Source organism: Patagioenas fasciata, chromosome 27, assembly GCF_037038585.1.
Source record: "Patagioenas fasciata isolate bPatFas1 chromosome 27, bPatFas1.hap1, whole genome shotgun sequence".
NCBI lineage: Eukaryota > Metazoa > Chordata > Aves > Columbiformes > Columbidae > Patagioenas > Patagioenas fasciata.
The window spans coordinates 2,081,874-2,100,376 of NC_092546.1; the positions used below are offsets into that span (position 1 = coordinate 2,081,874).

General features: G+C 53.2%; 1 protein-coding gene across 2 annotated transcripts in view; it reads left to right on the forward strand.

The window, feature by feature from the left end:
• MARCHF2 (membrane associated ring-CH-type finger 2) overlaps positions 1-18,503 on the forward strand; it is a 43,193-nt gene that overhangs the window by 14,942 nt on the left and 9,748 nt on the right. For both annotated transcript variants that reach the window (XR_011735896.1, XM_071799557.1), the window contains exons 2-3: positions 479-705; positions 5,712-5,907. Coding sequence is in view for 1 of the 2 variants with exons in the window: in XM_071799557.1 (XP_071655658.1) it covers positions 530-705; positions 5,712-5,907 (372 nt within the window). In the remaining variant the exon portion in view is untranslated. The remainder of the gene's footprint in view (positions 1-478; positions 706-5,711; positions 5,908-18,503) is intronic.

The window sequence follows — 18,503 nt, forward strand, 5'->3', positions numbered from 1 at the left end:
AAAGCACTTGGGCACAGCGGAGAGAAGGGCTGCCCTGAACTGAGCGGTTCAAGCTCAGTTTAAGTGGTTTAAGCGCCGTGTTCAGGTGAAACTTGGCAACTTTGGCAGCAGGTGTGAGCGGGAGTTCTCAGGACGGCTCTAGCGGGGGTGACACGGGTCCCTGCGGTCGCCTTCCCCACCTCTGTGTCAGCACGTTCACCTGAAACGCTTCATCAGGTTAAAGGGTGTGGAGCAGGAATTCTCTCTGGGAAAGGCAAATCTGCAGTTCTGACGCTAAATTATGTAAGTAGGGCACTCGGAGCCTTAATTTTATGGTAAGGCAGCTTCATGAAGCCAAATAAAGGGGACAGAAGACGAGCAGCCCCTGTGGTTGTTGTGGCCCCGCGGGGCTGGAGGAGGGTGGCGAGGGGGACCCTGCCCGGGGGTTTGGGGGTCAGGGGGTTCGGGGACCAGGCTCTCACCAGTGCTGTTCCCGCAGGTCTCCGTGCCACCGGTGCCGGTCCCTGGGGTGGAGGGACTTGGAGCTGCCATGACGACGGGCGACTGCTGCCACCTCCCCGGCTCCCTGTGCGACTGCCCGGGCAGCGCCGCCCTCTCCAAGTCGGTGGAGGACTCGGACATGGGCCGCCCGCAGTACGTCACGCAGGTCACCGCCAAGGACGGCCGGCTCCTCTCCACCGTCATCAAGGCGCTGGGCGCCCAGAGGTGAGGCTGCTGCAGGGAAGGGGCTTGGAAAGACTGTATTTGGGTTTTGTCCCCTTGTTTTGGTGGCTCTAGGGGCAAAGGGAGACATAAAAACCCTGTTTGTGAACGAGTTTGCCAGGGCACTAGTATTGAGTGTGAATCCCAGAGTGTCAGGGGTTGGAAGGGACCTGGAAAGCTCATCCAGTGCAATCCCCCATGGAGCAGGAACACCCAGCTGAGGTTCCACAGGAAGGGGTCCAGGCGGGTTTGAATGTCTGCAGAGAAGGAGACTCCACAACCTCCCTGGGCAGCCTGGGCCAGGCTCTGCCACCCTCACCCCAAACAAGTTTCTTCTCCTCTTTCAGTGGAACCTCCTGTGTTCCAGTTTGCACCCATTGCCCCTTGTCCTGTCACTGGTGTCACCCAGAAGAGCCTGGCTCCATCCTCCTGACACTGCCCCTTTCCATATTGATCCCCAGGAATGAGTCCCCCCTCAGTCTCCTCTTGTCCAGCTCCAGAGCCCCAGCTCCCTCAGCCTTTCCTCACACGGGAGATGCTCCACTCCCTTCAGCATCTTGGTGGCTGCTCTCTAATAGCTCATTCCCCAACTTACACTGGAACCTGGGGTTGTTCCTGCCCAGATTCAACACTCTACACTTGCCCTTGTTCTAGTTCATTAAATTTTTCCCTGCCCAACTCTCCAGCCTGTCCAGGTCTCTGATGGCAGCACAGCTTCCAGTGTCACCACTCCTCCTAGCTTGGTGTCACCAGCAAACTTGCTGACAGTCACTCTGTTCCCTCATCCAAGTCAATGATTCCTCGTTAGCCAGATACTTCCCGGGGCTGTGCTGTTTTTGCAGGAGCTCACACCACATGTGCTGTTGGCTTGGGACTCTTGTGTTCACCAAAACTCTTGGGCCAGCGGCTGCTCCAGTGTCACCTGGCACAGGTGGCTCTTGCTGTGAGCTGCCTGGTCCTTGCTGAGCAGGACGTGGGACACCACTCATGGGGATGAGTTAAGGGCCAAAAGTGGAGCTCAACTCCTGCTCCAGGATGAATGTGGAGTAAAGACTTGACGTGGATTTGCAGCCCCAAGGAGAGGACGGTGTTTGTGTTGCAGGACCCGCACTGTCCAGCTATTGCTAGAGGGGACGTGTGGTGGCTTCTCTTGCTCAGACCGTTTGTGATGTGGCTTCCCAACGTGCCTTTGGAGCAGTTTCCAGAGCAGAGGACACTTGGCAACGTTGTTCGGTCACATTTTGTGTTCAATCCTGTCTGAACAGCTGTTACTTTTTGTTTTATTTCAATGAATTTGGCCAAATGCTGATGAGGTGTGAAACTGATGGCTGCAAATGTGGGGGAGGAAAGCTGGATGAGAACTGAGGCAAATGTAACTGCTCCATCCAGCAGACCTGGAGCAGACCCATGAAAATGCGATGGGAACCGAGTTTGTCTGACAACAGACAGTCCGGGTGAGGCGTTGCGCAACCCGTTAAAACTTGCAGAGGTTTAAAAATCAGCTGGGGTAACTGCTTGAAATTCCAGGTTAACAAAACCCAAGAGGATTCATCTTGGGACACCAGTTTGTTCACTGCTGGGTTTCAGTCCCTTCCCTGTCACCAGCTCTTGGCAAAGCGAAGGCGGGAGCAGCGTGGCTGGACTGGAAAGCTGAATGAGTGATATGGTCTCTGCAGCCTGGAAAACTCTGTCCGAGGGTGGGTGGTGTGGGAGCGCGAGCAGGCGCCTCCCCCTCCCAGAGGAAGGAAGGAAAATGGGCGTGCGATAAGAATTTCTTGCACTGTCAGCGAATTTTTCCCCTTTGGATTGTTTATTGGTAGCCAAGGTTATATTAATGCGCTGGAAATACAAAACTTCTCAAACAGGAAGAGAACGGGTGAAATATCTTACAGATGCTTTTGTTAGGAAATAACATGTGTGAAAGCGCTGGGGGTTCGGGGTATTTTTGTCTGTCCCTGTCACTGAAGCTGGGTGAGCAGACGGGGATTGGGCTGTTGTGGGGCAGCTTTGGGGCAGTAGGGTTACAGAAGCATCAGTTCAGGCTGGGAGGGGGTGTGGAGGACACCGGTCCAGCCTCCGGTCAGCAAGGCCAAGGTCAAAGCTGGATCAGGATGCTCAGAGCCTGGTCTGATGCGGTTTTCGGTATCTCTGAGGATGTTCCCAGCACCGCTGCAGGCTCCTGGTGCAGGGATGGGCCTGGCTGAATAATAAAAGGCCCATGGAAATGAGAGAACGAGGCTCAGGGGTTCACCAGAGGTGTTTTGCAGGAGGTGCAGTGGGTGCACGTTGCTTCACATCCCAAATGGACTTTTTAATCCTATTTAAGGCTGAAACCTGCTAAAGACTGAGAGTGGAAGAGATCTGTGGTGCACCAGGACAGGGGTCTTGCTGCTGCTCTAGAGCCCGCTGTGCGCTCTCTTGCTGCCTCCCCTCTTCCCCTTATGTCCCACCGTTTTTCCCAGTTTGCTCCTTTTCCCTGTGCTGTTTCCACGTCCTGCTCTTGCTTTCTGTTTCCTCTGGCTGTGCAAACTAACAGAAGTAGTGCTGCTGCGTCTGAACATCGCACATTGCTTGTTCTGACTGTTGTGTTGCAATCCCAGCAATTTATTTTGCACTCAGGTGTGTTTTGTTTGGTTTTTTTAAGGTCTGAATAGCAGTGGAGCCCAGAGGTCCCTGTTATGGGGCTGGCAGATGTGGCACAGCCCTTCTAGGAAACCTGTGCCTTGGATGCCACCTGGGATGCTCCTGGACCTCAGATGGCACCAGACGCTTGAGTTTAGGCAACTGAACATTATTGGAAATGGCTGCAAGTTAAAATAATGATTTCAGTTCAGTGTGCAGTGATGCAGATGAAGAACAACAGCCTGGGATTTACAAATGTGTTGGAGGAAGGAGGTCTCAGGCGTGTGGCAGTGACCAAACGGTGAATAAGATGCTAAGATTTAGGAAAGTGATGAAGAAGGGTCGCTGCAAAGATCCCTGGTGTGCACACACCTCGACAAGTGTAGCGCTGGTCCCTGCGGCTCCAAAAGGATGTTTTGGAAATGCAAGAGGTAGAGGGAGGGGTAGGGAAGGGGATCAGAAAGGTGGGTGTGATTCTGCGTAAGGCGGGACTGAATAGGCCAGGACTAAAGGTGACTGAGCAGGCTATGGGGGGGTCTGTAAATCTGGAGGGTGTGGAAACATTGTCCTTTACGAGACAAGAATTAGGGAACGGCACACAAAACATCAAATGAGAGGCTTGAAGTGAAAAGGATTTGGTTCTCTGTGCAGCCAGCGGGATTCCTCACTACGGGAGGGCAACGGGTGTTCTGAGCTTACATAGGTGCAAAAGGTATTAGTCCATGATGGAGGTTTGTGACGTGAATATCAACTGAGACACCTGAGCTGACGGTTGCTGGAGCAGGAGCCACAGCCAGCGGCACCAGTTAGAGGTGAAGGGAACATCTTTGGAACAAATGGGTGTTCGAGTGCGAAGGTTGCAGGTGTCTCTGAAAGCGTTTGATACTTGCCTTGATAAGCATCTCTGGTTCTGTGAGGTCCCAAGAGAGCAGATCTTGAGCATCATCAAAGAGATTTGATTCTGCAGGTGACACCTCCAGCCGAGGACGGGCTGAAGTGGTGGCTGTGGCAGCACCGACGCGTTTCTGCGGGCAGCGCGGCCCGAGCGCCGCGTTACCCCTGGGCTGTGCAGATGGGACGCTGAGTTCCTGTGCTGATGGGCAAGGGTTTGTGTGCCGAGGGCTTAGTTTGGCTGATTACTCACCCTGAAATGTTGTGTCCTTGGGGAGCTGAGCTTCCAGGATCATTTGAGCTGTGTCTGTAGTTATCGCTGCTCCTTACGCAGTTCCTGCTAAATCCAAGGTGCAGAGCAGGGATGGGGTGAGAGCGGGTCCGTGACCTGATAATCGTGACTACGAGTGCAAACCTCCTGTGTGGCTCTGGGTGGCCGGGGACACGCTGTGCCTGGCGTGGATCATCCAGCTTCGCTTTGGTCTTCTGGATTTGCATTGGTGCTTCAGGATTGGTGTCAGGGATGGTGGCAGCGTCCCTGCCCGCTGTGTGTGGAGCTGGACACTGGGACACGTGCGCTGTGCTCCCTTCTGTGGCCCTGGGCTGGCCAGGCTGAAACGCTAGCTTCCCTTGGGTGAAGTGTAGGGAAAAGGGACCTGGGGGTCCTGGGGACAGCAGGGTGAGCATGAGCCAGCACTGGGCCCTTGTGGCCAGGAAGCCAATGGTACCTGGGGTGGGTTAGAAGGGGGTGGTCAGTAGGTCAGAGAGGTTCTCCTGCCCCTCTGCTCTGCCCTGGGGAGACCACACCTGGAATCTTGTGTCCAGTTGTGGCCCCTCAGTTCCAGAAGGACAGGGAACTGCTGGAGAGAGTCCAGCGCAGCCACCAAGATGCTGAAGGGAGTGGAGCATCTCCCGTGTGAGGAAAGGCTGAGGGAGCTGGGGCTCTGGAGCTGGAGAAGAGGAGACTGAGGGGGGACTCATTCATGGGGATCAGTATGGAAAGGGGCAGTGTCAGGAGGATGGAGCCAGGCTCTTCTGGGTGACAACCAGTGACAGGACAAGGGGCAATGGGTGCAAACTGGAACACAGGAGGTTCCACTTAAACTTGAGAAGAAACTTGTTGGGGGTGAGGGTGTCAGAGCCTGGCCCAGGCTGCCCAGGGAGGTTGTGGAGTCTCCTTCTCTGCAGACATTCAAACCCGCCTGGACCCCTTCCTGTGGAACCTCAGCTGGGTGTTCCTGCTCCATGGGGGATTGCACTGGATGAGCTTTCCAGGTCCCTTCCAACCCCTCACATTCTGGGATTCTGTGACATGTTGCCCGACAACATGACTTCCAGATTTTACTGACTAAAACGTCCCGGGCTCCTCCACGCTCCCTGACATGGGTGCTCTGTCACACACCGGTGCTTGTTGGGGCCAGACCAGGTTCTCCGCTGTGACTGTATCGTTCTGCCTGCTCTGACCCTGATTTCGTTCTCTTTGTCTGCCTCTCTAGTGACGGTCCCATCTGTCGAATCTGTCACGAAGGTGGAAATGGGGAGGGACTGCTTTCCCCGTGTGACTGCACAGGAACACTGGGCACCGTGCACAAGAGCTGCCTGGAAAAATGGTTATCCTCCTCCAACACAAGTTACTGTGAGCTCTGCCACACAGAATTTGTTGTAGAGAGAAGACCGAGGCCTTTGACAGAGGTACCGCTTTCTTCCTTACTGTTTCACAAAAAATGACTGATTTGCCCTGCTGTCTGTGTGGTTCTTGCTGTCTCCTCCTTGCAGCACCTGAGCACTCACAACAATTTGTTTCAAGAGATCAAATCTCTTATCAGACCATGTGATGTAGTTGCAAAAACGCAGTAGCGATGTCTGGGGCATCTCTGACCTGTGAACCTACCAGCAGTGGGCTGTGGGCCTGCGGAAAACATTGCGCTTGTCGATAGACTTTAATGAGCATTGAAACACAGAGGTCACCACACGGCCATCTGATCTATGAAGCTCTCAGAACTGTTATTTTAATTTTAATCTTATCTCCCTCTTGCATTAGTGCAGCTCCCTTGCATGTGACCTCCTTGTGTTCTGCTCTGAAAGTGAGATATGGTGATTGCTGATGCTGTTTGTAAAAGACCCATCTTTCCTTGACCAATACTGGTGTGTGCCTCAGGGCCTCTGGCCTTTCTGCTTTGGGCCTCTGTCCTGTGTTCCCCAGTGGAAGGAGGATGCAGGACGTGGCTCAGCTGGTCCTGTTCCTCTTGGCATTGACCGTAGGGACACCAGGTTCCACCAGCCTCCCAGAGCTGGGAGGTACAATCCAGGCTCTACTTGGTGGGTCGGTTCTGTTTTGTTTGTATCATTATGTTCTCTTCATTCCCCTGCTTAGCCAGTCTGCTGCGCTCACATTCCAGACTTCCTTTAGCCCCAAATTTCACAGCAGCTGCCTATAATGAAGCCCTTTGCTTGTGGGGAACCAGGGCAACTTGGACCAGGCCATCTTGTGACCTCAAGTGTTCATCCCACAAGAGAAATAAGTAAATCAGTGAGTCACAGCACAAAAGACTGTAATGGCTTGGTTTAGACGATGATTTAATCTGTGTAAATACACGTGAGCTGTGTTGGCAGGTGAACGGGCGATGTTGGTCTGGCTGATGTTTTGGAGGGTGCTGCAGGACCAGGTAGGAGGGTGGTGCTGGCACACCTGAGGTCCAGGCTGTGCAGTCAGAGCTGGGTCCTGTGCAGTCAGAGCTGAGTCCTGCACAACCAGAGCTGGGTCCTGTGCAGTCAGAGCTGAGTCCTGCACAACCAGAGCCAGATCCTGCGCAGTCAGAGCTGGGTCCTGCATGCTCAGAGCTGGGTCCTGCATGCTCAGAGCTGGGTCCTGCATGCTCAGAGCTGGGTCCTGCATGCTCAGAGCTGGGTCCTGCATGCTCAGAGCTGGGTCCTGCATGCTCAGAGCTGGGTCCTGCATGCTCAGAGCTGGGTCCTGCATGCTCAGAGCTGAGTCCTGCATGCTCAGAGCCGGGTCCTGCACGACCAGAACCGGATCCTGCGCAGTCAGAGCTGAGTCCTGCATGCCCAGAGCCAGGTCCTGCCTTGTGCCCATTCAGTTGCCTTTCACTGTCCGTGACACTGCAGACGGGCTCTTCCCAGTGTCAGCTTGTGCTGGGATGCATGTGGGTGTTCATTGCACAACCTGCAACTGCAGAGGAGCATCAGTCTGCAGGTGGGGGTTTACAGTCCACAGTTTTGGGAGCCCCTCAATCCTGCAGCCCTGAGCAATGAGAAAAGCGGGAAACTGTCATTTGGAGCCACTCTGCACATACTCCACTTTGCGCCGTGTCCCTGCGGGGTTTTCATCGCTTGCTGTGTGTGGACTATGGCACAGGGCTCTGGTTTTTGTTTCAAAAGTTGCTTTTCTGGGAAGCAGGGGTTAATTCTGGTTTGTAACTGCGACTGCTCTTGTCCGCTCTCTCCTTCCCCTTGCTCTGTCAGTTAGATTAAACCACGTTACAGCTGGAATGCTAAGTTTCTTTTCCCATCTCTGTTTCCATTACCATCAATTGTAGAAGTTTCTTTCTTCCCCTTCCCACCTCTCTCTGGAAAGGGCACCTGTCCCCTCCGCATCCCATCTCTGGGTGCCCAGCGAGCCTTGGATGGGAGAAGAGCCCCCAGCTGGGGTCCATCCAAGCTCCTGTTTGTAAAATTGATATTCAGGTTTAATGCTTGTTTAATTTACAACTGACTGTCAGTGACTTGACAGCCCCAGACAGGAGGAGGCTTTAGATTGCAGTGCTGAACCAACCGTGTATTTAGCAAAGCGATTTCTAAGCGCATTGCGTCAGCGGTTGGTGCTGTCTGAATCTTATCGCTTTTCCCCCAGCTGTTACAACACAGAAAATGGCTCTTGGACCAAAACCTCTCAAATGGTTGTTTCAGGGGTTGAAAAACAGCGCTTTAAACATTTAGGAGGGGCTGTATCTTGGCTTCGAGAGGCAGGCCCAGAACAGTGAGCTTGGAGGGCTTGTGTGGGCCAGCATCTCAAGTGCACATTTCAGATGTTTTAGCTTAAGAACCAGTGAAGTATTCATGCTCGGAAACAAACATGTGAAGTGCATTTAGCCATAGTTCGCAGATGCTGTAGCACCTCGTAACAAGTACAGGCTTAGAAAGCTGTGTGCTTGACTAAAAGCTCCAAGAGTGGGTATATTGGAGGAGTTTCTGCTCTGACACTGGTGTCTGTCCCTCGTGGTGCGGTGGCGTGGCCGTGGATCCTCTGCGCCATCTTGTTCGTGCTCCGAGGTGGACGAGTGAGCAGCCTGGGACAACCAAGTTTTAATTCCTCTTGAAATCTGTGATGAGCGTCCCTGAACTGGCGCCTCTAGGGGTGTGGTGACCAACAGCCAGAGCCTGAGGGGGACGGGTGGCAGGTTTAATGAGCCTCAAAGGCAAGAGAAGTGCTGCTGTGTTTCCAGAGAGGAACAGACCCCTCAAGCTGTCAAAGGCTTTGGGGTCTGAATGATTTGTTACTTGTCGTGTCTGTGAGCCCAGCGAAGGGGGTGATGTGCCCTGTTCTGGTGTCTCCTGTGCCTGCCAGGGAAGCAGATCGCGTGAAGTGCCGTTAGTTTGGAGGCCAATAAGCACTCGATGAAAAGTCACCGTTGATCTGGTGAGCGGTCCCAGTGTGGAGCAGAGCCTGGCGTGGAGCTCGTCACACACAGCCCTGGAGCAGCTCCCTTGCCTGCGGTTCCGCGGCAGCAGCTTTTCCCTGGCTCCAGGAGCAGCCTGGAGTCTGGTTTAATTAAAAAGCAGGTAACGGCCTGCTCTCGCGCTCCCTGGACCCCTGCAATGGAGAGCTGTGAGCTCGGTGCCAGCGCAGGCTGGGGCAGACATCCTGGAGTGCAGGTTCTCATTTTCCTTGGGAGCTGTAAGGACGGCTCTGGGTTCCTGTGCTGCTGAACCCGTGCTCATCAGAGGCGGTGATGACGAGTGTGCTTCGCCAGGTGACGTTAGCTTGGGCTTTTTGCTCACATAGAGGCCAACTTAGAGACCTTGGCTGCTCTCAGCAGCGTGTCTGCGTTAGCAAAGCCTCTGCTCTTAGTGCAAAGCCCTGCTGAAAGAGCTGATAACTGCTTCGCCACCACCGGCACGTTCCATTAATACCCTCAGACTGCAGGCTGGTGTAATCTTGTCCCCACACCAGATTGGGCTGAAACTCTTCACCAAATACTTTTGGGAAGTGGCATCTCCAAGTTGTTCATGTGTTTCTGAGAAGAGGCTGCTTAGTCATTTAAAAATGACACAGTTCCCTCGGCCTTCTTATCTGAGAAATTCTCCGCTCCTGTGTTGCAGGGAGGGGTGGGCAGTTTTGAAACGCTGGGGGAAGTGATGCTCACGTGTGAGAGTGAGTTCAGTAGCTTCTGGTCACCAAGTAAAATTAGGAAGTCACAACTGAAATTAGTGGGAATAAATTGGATGGAGACAACGATGTGGGAGCACGTTTTGTGGCGTTGGTGAAAGGGTGTGCGAGGCCACCCAGGTGTCCTCGCTCTTTTCTGCTGTCGTGTGGCCACCATGAGACCCACAGGAGGACGAGGTGACGCTGCTGTTTGTCCTCGCAGGAGGACACAAGTCGCTCTTTCTGTTTGCTGTGTCCCGGCTTTCCAGCCTGGGGACACTTGGAGCTGCTGTGGTGGCTGCAGGGGACACTGATGGGCCTTCACCTGGAAAAACAGCTGCGTCGCTGTCGAGGTTTTGGTTGCGGGGTGACATTTATTGTGGCAGATGTATTGTTAGCCCCCTCTCCCCACTTCCCACTAAGGACAGGGGACTGGGAGGGAAAAGAGGATAGAGAGAAGAGAGTTGGAAAAATTGCTACTAATGCTACTGATAAGAATAGAGAAAATAATACAAAATCTACAAAACCAATCTTGAAAGTCTCAGCAACTGCAGAACTGGCACCTGAAGTCCTGGACTGGACTCTGCAGCCAACCGGAGCTGGATTCAGTCTCTCACTGGCCTCAGTTCGCAGGGACGACTCACAAGGTCCTCCCCTAATGTTGGCCAGAAGGAAAAAGGGACGAGATCCTCATGATCTCCCACTTTTATATGAAGTATCACGTGAATGGGATGGTATACACAGTTGGTCAGTTTCTGGTCACCTGTTTCTCATTGCCCCTCTTGCGAGATGTCCATCCATCCTCATCAGTGACCTTGCCCACCATTGCTGTGTCTACCAAGACATGGATCTGGCTTTCAGGAAAATGCGGCTGATATGAAGCTTTAGCCGACAGGCAAATTCACTAAAAGAGAAACTTGTTTTTTAACAAAACCAGGGCAATGTTGGAGGAGCGTTGAGGAGAGAGGCCGAGAGCCGACCGGGGGCTGGAGGAGCCGTCCATGCCGCGCCGAGGGGAGGCAGCACGCTCGAGTCGCAGTGCTTCTGCGGAAGCTGCAGAAAGTTCTTGGAAGTCAGGAAATACCCAACCAAAACCGCCTTAGTTTTTAATCCAGTGCTCTCGTTACCGCGTGGTCTCTGCGTGGTCGCCGGCTGCGTTGTCCAGGAGCAGTGATGAGTGGAAGGTGCCCACTGGTGGATTCTGTTCGTCCCGCTGTGCTGGGCGGCTCTGTGCTCTTGCATCCTGCTCACAGACACAATTACTCATTTCCCCGTGGGCTCCTCTGCTGTGTTTCTGGCTGCGATATCTGAGTGCTTACAAACAGTAATTTAATTTTGCAGCTTCCTTTAGGGAGAGAATTTTTTGATAGAATTAGATTTTTGTTTTCTTTAAGCAGCCATTTATTGATGTTGTGGTCTGTTCAATGTAAAAATAGCAACAGTGTTGGTTGCCAGACGTGCCTGATCTCTGAACCGGGACCGGGGGCTGTCTGAGCCACCCGGGTGCAGGGCGGACGCTCCTGAACTTCAACCTGATTCGGTTTTTTTTTAACTAAGAAGTTGGTTGAAAGCTGAAAAAAACCCAAACCAAACACAAAGGGCTTTTGTTAACTGTAGAGATGTGGGATCGATGGGTTGAGCGTGGTTTTGGGGCACGTTTTGAAGCAGAGCAGGTGAGGATGGGGAGTTGATGCGGTCCCAGTGCTGGGAGGGTCTGTAGCTGAGGTGCAGGTGCTGGGAAAGGACAGAACAGCTTCTGCTTTGCTTTCTGAAAGGGGCTGCGGTACGGGGGGGCTGGGGCTCTGGAGTGAGAGTGTGTCCCCAGCAGGAACGAGGTGGCCAAACCTTGGACCAGGATGGTTTTCCAGTCCTTGACTTTCCTACATCAGTTAGTTTAATGTGCTTCTGTATGTGATCTGAATCTGGGAGATGCCAACCGGCATGGCTGGTGTAGTCAAAACATGCAAAATACGTTCCTGTGTGACCTGGAAGACTGCAGCAGTATTTAGATGAAATGGTTGAACCCCAGGTTGCAGTGCACACAGCTTTCCTGGAACCGGCAGCGGCTGCTTTGTTCCAATAATGTTAAGCACAGAAAATGCAGAGTTACTGCCCAGGATCCATCTTCATAGAATCACAGCATGTCCTGAGCTGGAGGGACCCACAGATCATGGAGTCCAACTGCTGTCCCTGCACAGGACACCCCACAGGTCACCCCGTGTGTCTGAGGACAGTGTCCAGTCTCTTCTTGAACACTGTCAGGTTGGGCCGTGACCCCTCCCTGGGAGCCTGTTCAGTGTCCAGCACCTCTGGGGGAAGAACCTTTTCCTCATGGCCCACTGACCCTCCCTGGCACATCTGCTGCCGTTCCCTGGGCTCTGCCATTGGAAACATCTGTTTCTCCTGTCCAGATCATTGCTCTGACCGGCTCTTCATCCCAGGCCATGGGTTGTCACACAGTTCCCTGGGCATGTTGTGGTTATTTGTCTGACCCTTTAACACCTTAAATTCGCCTCAGCCAAAGTTTGTTCTTTAGAGTCCTATGGAGAGAAGGAAATGCCTCTTTTGATCAATTAATTTGTGCTTCCTTAGACTCCTGGGCTAGATGGGTCAGCTTGTCTGGAGCCTTTTTCTGGTTCTTGGAGAACCCAGGTAAGTGTGTTACAGGCACCTCACTGTACGAGTCGAAATATCTCCTGTTAGTGTTCTCCCTTCCATGTAAACACCTTTCTTTAGTCTACAGCTAAATCCATCGCAAACCTATTGCTCTCCTTGCTGAAGACACTTTGTCCTCTGGGATTTGGGGCAGAAATGGATGGATCGAGACCCTTGGTGCTGTGTTGGATGTGTCGTTTATTTCTAGGTGTTAGCAAGGCTGTGGCTTCGTGTCTGCAGCCACAAGCAGGTTCAGCCCCTCTGGGCACACGGGTCGGTCTGTATTTCATGTACCTGAGCCCACTCCTGCCCCTTTGCCCTCTTTGCTTTCCCACTGAAAGTATTTCCACCACCACCTTGTTTTGTGTATTTCGCTGTGGTGCTCACCCTCATTTCCCTTTTCAATTCATTAACCCCTTGTAAAGTGTTTTAGCTTGGACCTCTTGTTAATTTTGTCCCCTCTGAGTGTTTCTGAAGTGAAACAGCACCTCAGAGACCCCCATTTCAGACCCTCTGCCCATGCTGTGACTCAGTTTCCCATCTCCTTTGGGCGGTTCTCTGCCGAGCAACCGAGGTCTCTACGTGGAAATGTCCGCAGCTGTTTAATCCCAGGAAATGTCAGCCCATGGTGAAGAGGAAGGATGTATTTTTGTCCACACTTCATGTAAATCCTGGGGAGAGGAACCTTGGGGTTACAGGACTCGGCTCTGAGAGTGGGTGTGAATTTCTGGTGCTGAGGCCAAGGCTCCGGCTTTGCTAAAATTACCAGGACATCGAAAGCCAACATATCCTGGTGGTAAAAGCTAATGAGTGTTATGCATGACTTGTTCCTAATGCTTCTGTAGGCATTTAATACCTTAGTATATACCTTATATACCTTAGTATATAGCTTTTATATACTAAAGCAAAACTCACTCGAGACAGCTGATCATTCCAAACCAGGAGTGGATCGGTCACCACTGGGGCGGTTTAGCCACGCTGTTTGGTCCCATATTTCCATCCTTGCGAGCGGGTCTCATGATGGAGCCCCAAGAAAGTTCTGCTTCCTTGTCTCCAATGCTGGTGCTTTTCTGTATGCGTGTTCACATTCTTTGTTTAGAAATGAGAGCTTTAGTAGCGTCTGTGTGTCCCAATGCCTCTGCAAAACAGCTCTTTCCAAGGGCAGTGTGCAGGACACTGCCAGGTTTTTGCTCCTACTGTTGTTTGTTGTCTCTTATTATGCAATTTTGATTAAGAGATGCATATTTGTCACTGTCCACTAATACTTTCGTTCACCAAAACTGGATGTTTTATATAGGTTAATGGATTTTGTCTTGTAAGGAAAGCACAACTTCCAAACGCGACCGCCGCCCGCAGCAAAGCGTGCTTGAAATTCTCAGATGTTCGCTTGGCTGTTCGGGTCCCGCGGGTCTGCACGGGCAGTCCCTGCTCCTCTCGCCCATCCCCGGCACCGCCGTACCCGTGAAGTGATGTGTGCAGAGGGCAGTACCCGTATTCTTGTTATTCCTGCTCGTGTTATTAGGCAGAGAAATTTTGCCTCTGGGCACAGCGGTCGCTGCCCCCCCTCCAGTTCAGAGAACTGGGATGTGACATGGGCTCCCCACCGTTCCTCCCGCCTTATCTTCCTCGCTTTCCTCGAACTCCTCTGCCGTGCTCACTGCACTGTTGTTTCCCATCTGTGCTCCTCCCCAGCTCGTCTCTCTCCTTTCTTGGTGCAAGACTCCTTTGTTGAGTGAAAACCAAATCACTTTTGGCCCCAGCTGTGTGCAGTTCCTTTCTCCCTTTGCATTTGCTCTTCTTGGATCCCAGCCTAGGTCCTCTTGGTGTTTCTGTGTGCAGCCCCTGGCCCTGCTCTGCAAACCTGGAATGGCCTGTGTGGGGCCAAAACTGGAAATACTCCCTCCCTGTGCTCTTGGCACTTCCCAGCACCGATCTCTTCCCTACACGTCCATCTTCACCGCTTTGTGCGGCCATCTCTGCACCCTGAGGATCTCGAGCACCTTGTGCCAGTGGGGTTTCTCTGGGGTGCAGCTGCTGCTGCTGCCATCATCTCATATTTGCAGCATTTCCCGTGGTGACACCAACCACAGAGGCACCTGCTGCTGTGCACAAAGTGTCCTGGTGACCTGCAGGGCTGCCTGGGTCTGTTCCTCTCCTGTCCCTCATTTCTAGCGCTCCTGCAGCTCTTGGATCACCCCTGTGCCCTGTGTGACCCCATGGCTGGAGCTGGGCTGGGCGCATGGGGAAAGTTCTTGTGCCCCTGCCAGGGGAGATTCAGGAACACGAAGCTGCTGAAGGTTTGGAGGGGAAGCCGGATGAGGAGCGGCTGAAGTCCCTGGGTTTGCTCAGCTGGAGCAGAGCAGACTGAGGGCAGAGCTCATGGGCTGCAGGTTCCTCAGCAGGAGCAGGAGGGGCAGGGTGAGCTCTGCTCTGTGACAGTGACAGAGCCCAGGGAACGGCAGCAGATGTGCCAGGGAGGGTCAGTGGGACATGAGGAAAAGGTTCTTCACCCAGAGGTGCTGGACACTGAACAGGCTCCCAGGGAGGGGTCACAGCCCAACCTGACAGTGTTCAAGAAGAGACTGGACAACGTCCCCAGACACACGGGGTGACCTGTGGGGTGTCCTGTGCAGGGACAGCAGTTGGACTCCATGATCCTGTGGGTCCTTCCAGCTCAGGACATCCTGTGATTCTATGATTCAGGTTGTTGAGGTTTGTGGAACATCAATAGCAGGCGTTGCACAGTGGGGAAAGGAGGGTGAGGAGGGGCAGCTTTGCTGTGCAGCGTTAGCCGCCTGCTTGCAGAGTGAGGGCTGTTGCTGGATCTTGGCTCCTTGAACTCTGGGTGCTCTGTTGGAAAACATCCTTCCTCACCTTGGTAATGGAAACGGGACCATCCTGCTGGGACTGCCCATGGAGCTTGGTGGCCTGCAGTGAGATTTGAGTGGATTGCCAGAGAAGGGATGTGATGGTTCCTCTTCTGAAGCTGCATGTTTTGATTCGACACGATCCTCGGGGCAGGAACAGGGCTGATCGTGCTGCTGGGAATCCAGGTCATGTTTTCCTGCCTGGCTGACATAGCCAGGCCCCCAGTCAACAGCGAGTGGAAAATCTACAGGCGCCTGAGCAGCCACAGGGTAATGATTTGGTGGCCAGAAAGGACATGGGGTGTTTTGTAACTCGTCTGGCTTTGCACAGCCAAACACCCCTGTAGTTGCTGTGCCTTGCGTCACACCAGAGCCGTGAAACACATGGGGACGTTGTGACAGGGTCAGAGGCTGGCAGGTCACACTGGTCCTGAGTGGGGCTCAGCAGAGAGAGTGGTTGGGTGGGAGACTGAGCACGTGCGGACCGGAGGTGCTGGTGCCACCGGTGCCGGTACTGCACGGTGCTGGTCCCGCTTGGCACGGGGCAGCTGCCGGCTGCACGTGAGCGCTGTGTGCGGTGTGGTTCATGGAACAGGCTGGTAGCGCACAGCCAGGTGTGTTTTGCAACACAAGGTAGGTGAGATGCAAAAATCAATGAAAGCTTATTCCAAAACACCCATTGGAGGACTGGGCAGAGGAGAACCTGGTGAAGTTCAACAAGGGCAAGCGTAGGGTCCTGCAGCTGGGGAGGAACAACCCCAGGCACCAGTACAGGTTGGGGTTGAGCTGCTGGAAAGCAGCTCTGCAGAGAAGGACCTGGGAGCTCTGGGGGACAACAGGGTGACCGTGGGTCACCAATGTGCCCTGTGGCCAAGAGGCCAAGGGGACCTGGGGTGCACGAGGAGGAGTGTGAGCAGCAGGTCTGGGAGGTTCATCCTCCCCCTCTGCTCTGCCCTGGGGAGGCTGCATCTGCAGAACTGGGTCCAGTTCTGGACTCCCCAGTTTAAGAAGGACAAGGAATTACTGGAGGAGTCCAGCAAGGGCTATGAAGATGCTGAGGGGTCTGGAGCATCTTTGTGATGAGGAGAGACTGAGAGAGCTGGGGCTGTTGAGCTGTGTCGAGGGTTAAGATTGCGGGGTGACAATCAAACCCTGGCAGATGTATTTTAACCTCCTCTCCCTCCCACTTCCTCCTTTTTGCCCCTCCCTCTCCCCCCTTCCCACTCAGGACAGGCGATCGGGAGGGAAAGGAGGACAGAGAGAAGAGAGTTGGAAAAGTTAAAGATGTTTTACTAATGCTACTGATAAGAATAGAGAAAATAATACAAAATATACAAAACCAATCTTGTGAGTCTCAGCAACTGCAGAACCAGCACCCGAAGTCCTGGATCAGACTCTGCAGCCAACCGGAGCTGGATTCAGTCTCTCACTGGCCTCCGTTCGCAGGGACGACCAGCAAGGTCCTCTCCTAATGTCGGCCATGAGGAAAAAAAGGAAAAAGGGAAAAGGGCCGAGATCCTCGTGATCTCCCACTTTATATGAAGTATTCACGTGAATGGAATGTTATACACAGTTGGTCAGTCTCTCGGTCATCAGTTTCTCGTTGCCCCTCTCGCGAGATGTCCATCCGTGCTTATCAATAAGTTTGCATTCCATTGCTAGGTTTAACCAAAACATGTGTCGGGTTCTCCAGGAAAATGCAGCTAATATGAAGGCTTTAGCTGACAGGCAAAAATTTACTAAAGGAGAAACTTGTTTTTAACAAAACCAGGACAAGCTGGAGAAGAGAAACTGAGAGGGATCTGATCAATGGATCAGTATCTCAGGGTGGGTGTCAGAGGATGGACCAGACTCTGTTCAGTGGTGCCCAACGCCAGGGTGAGGGGCAGCGGGCACAGACTGGAACACAGGAGGCTCCATGTGAACATGAGCAGAAGTTGTTTGCTGGGAGGTGCCAGAGCCTGGCCCAGGCTGCCCAGAGCGGGTGTGGAGTCTCCTTCTCTGAGCCATTCAAACCCCCTGGACCCACCTGTGTGATCTGCTCTGGGACCCTGGTGAGCAGGTGGGGCTGGGGATCTACAGCGGTCCCTGCAGCCCGACCAGGCGGGGATGCTGTGATTTATAACCCCCAGCAGGACTGCGTGGTGCTGAGCGCTGCTGGGCCTGTCCCTCATCAGTCCCTTCCCCTTGGTCCAAGCAGCAGAACACAGCCCAGCGCCAAGATGCGGAGCAGCAGGTGCTGGGATGGACCGTCTGGAGACTCCTCTGTTGTACCTTGAGCTCTGTTCTTGGCTTCCAGAGGAGTTGATGGTGTCCTGGTGCCTTTTTCTGCACGTCCTCCTCCTGCTTTCCGTCACATGAGGCTCACCCTGGTTTCATGGGCACTGCAACACCCACAAATCAGATCCTCATCATCCCATAGCCCTGCCGTGGGTCTGAGAAATGAGCTCCCTTCCTCAGCCCTGCTGATCCCAGTAAAAAGAACGTCTGGGAACGCCTCAGGGTCGTGCTGGAGGACAGAGAAATGTGGTTGTACCCAGAAGGAGTTCTTGTTGCACAAGCAGCGGTTGTTCCCAGCAGGGCGGGCAGTGAGCAGCCGGTTCTGCCCCTTCCCTTTAGTCTCGCACACAAACAGCATGGAAGCAATCGCTTTGGACTTGGCCTGGAAGAGGACCAAGTTGTGCTTTTGTTGCTTTTCCATGTTTACTTGCTAATTTTCCCTACAAAAATTGTTTAATCTGACCGTCCGCTTCTTGGATTGTTTGCAAGGTTAATTTTAAGTCCCAGATGCACTAATGTGCTGCTGCGCCAGAAACCCCGCGCCCTTAGGGTGCCTTATTGTATCCTTTTATTACTGTGTCAGTGCCTATTGGCAAAATAAGTCAACTACTTCAAAATGAAATTAATTTGCTTCCTGCCTCTACATGTTTGGCTCCCATCTTAGTGAGGAAGGAGGAGTTTCAAAGGTCACAAGGAATATAAATAGAATAAGATGCAGTAAAATACCTATCTGCCTTCAGCCCCGGAGAGTTTTGTTTTATGAGGGTCAGAAGTGACCCAAGATGATGTTGGATAGGGGATGGGGGGTTCTGGGGTTGCTGCCAGAGGGGTGTTGGTCCAGGTGGGTAATTCGGTGTTCACCAGGGGCTGTGCAGCTGGGACAGCTGGGGGTTCGAGGGACGCAGCTGCCGATTTGCTGTTTTAGGAGCAGCTTGGCCACGTCCGTGGGTTCCGTCCGCCCTCACTCCCTCTCAGGGCTGCTCAAACTGTGTGTGGTCCTTATCTGCCCCACGCAGCTCATCACTAATCTGCTCTGTGGAGCCGCACGAGGGGTGGCTTCCACCTCTGCCCCCTTCTCCCAGCTCCTCCCGTCCCAACCA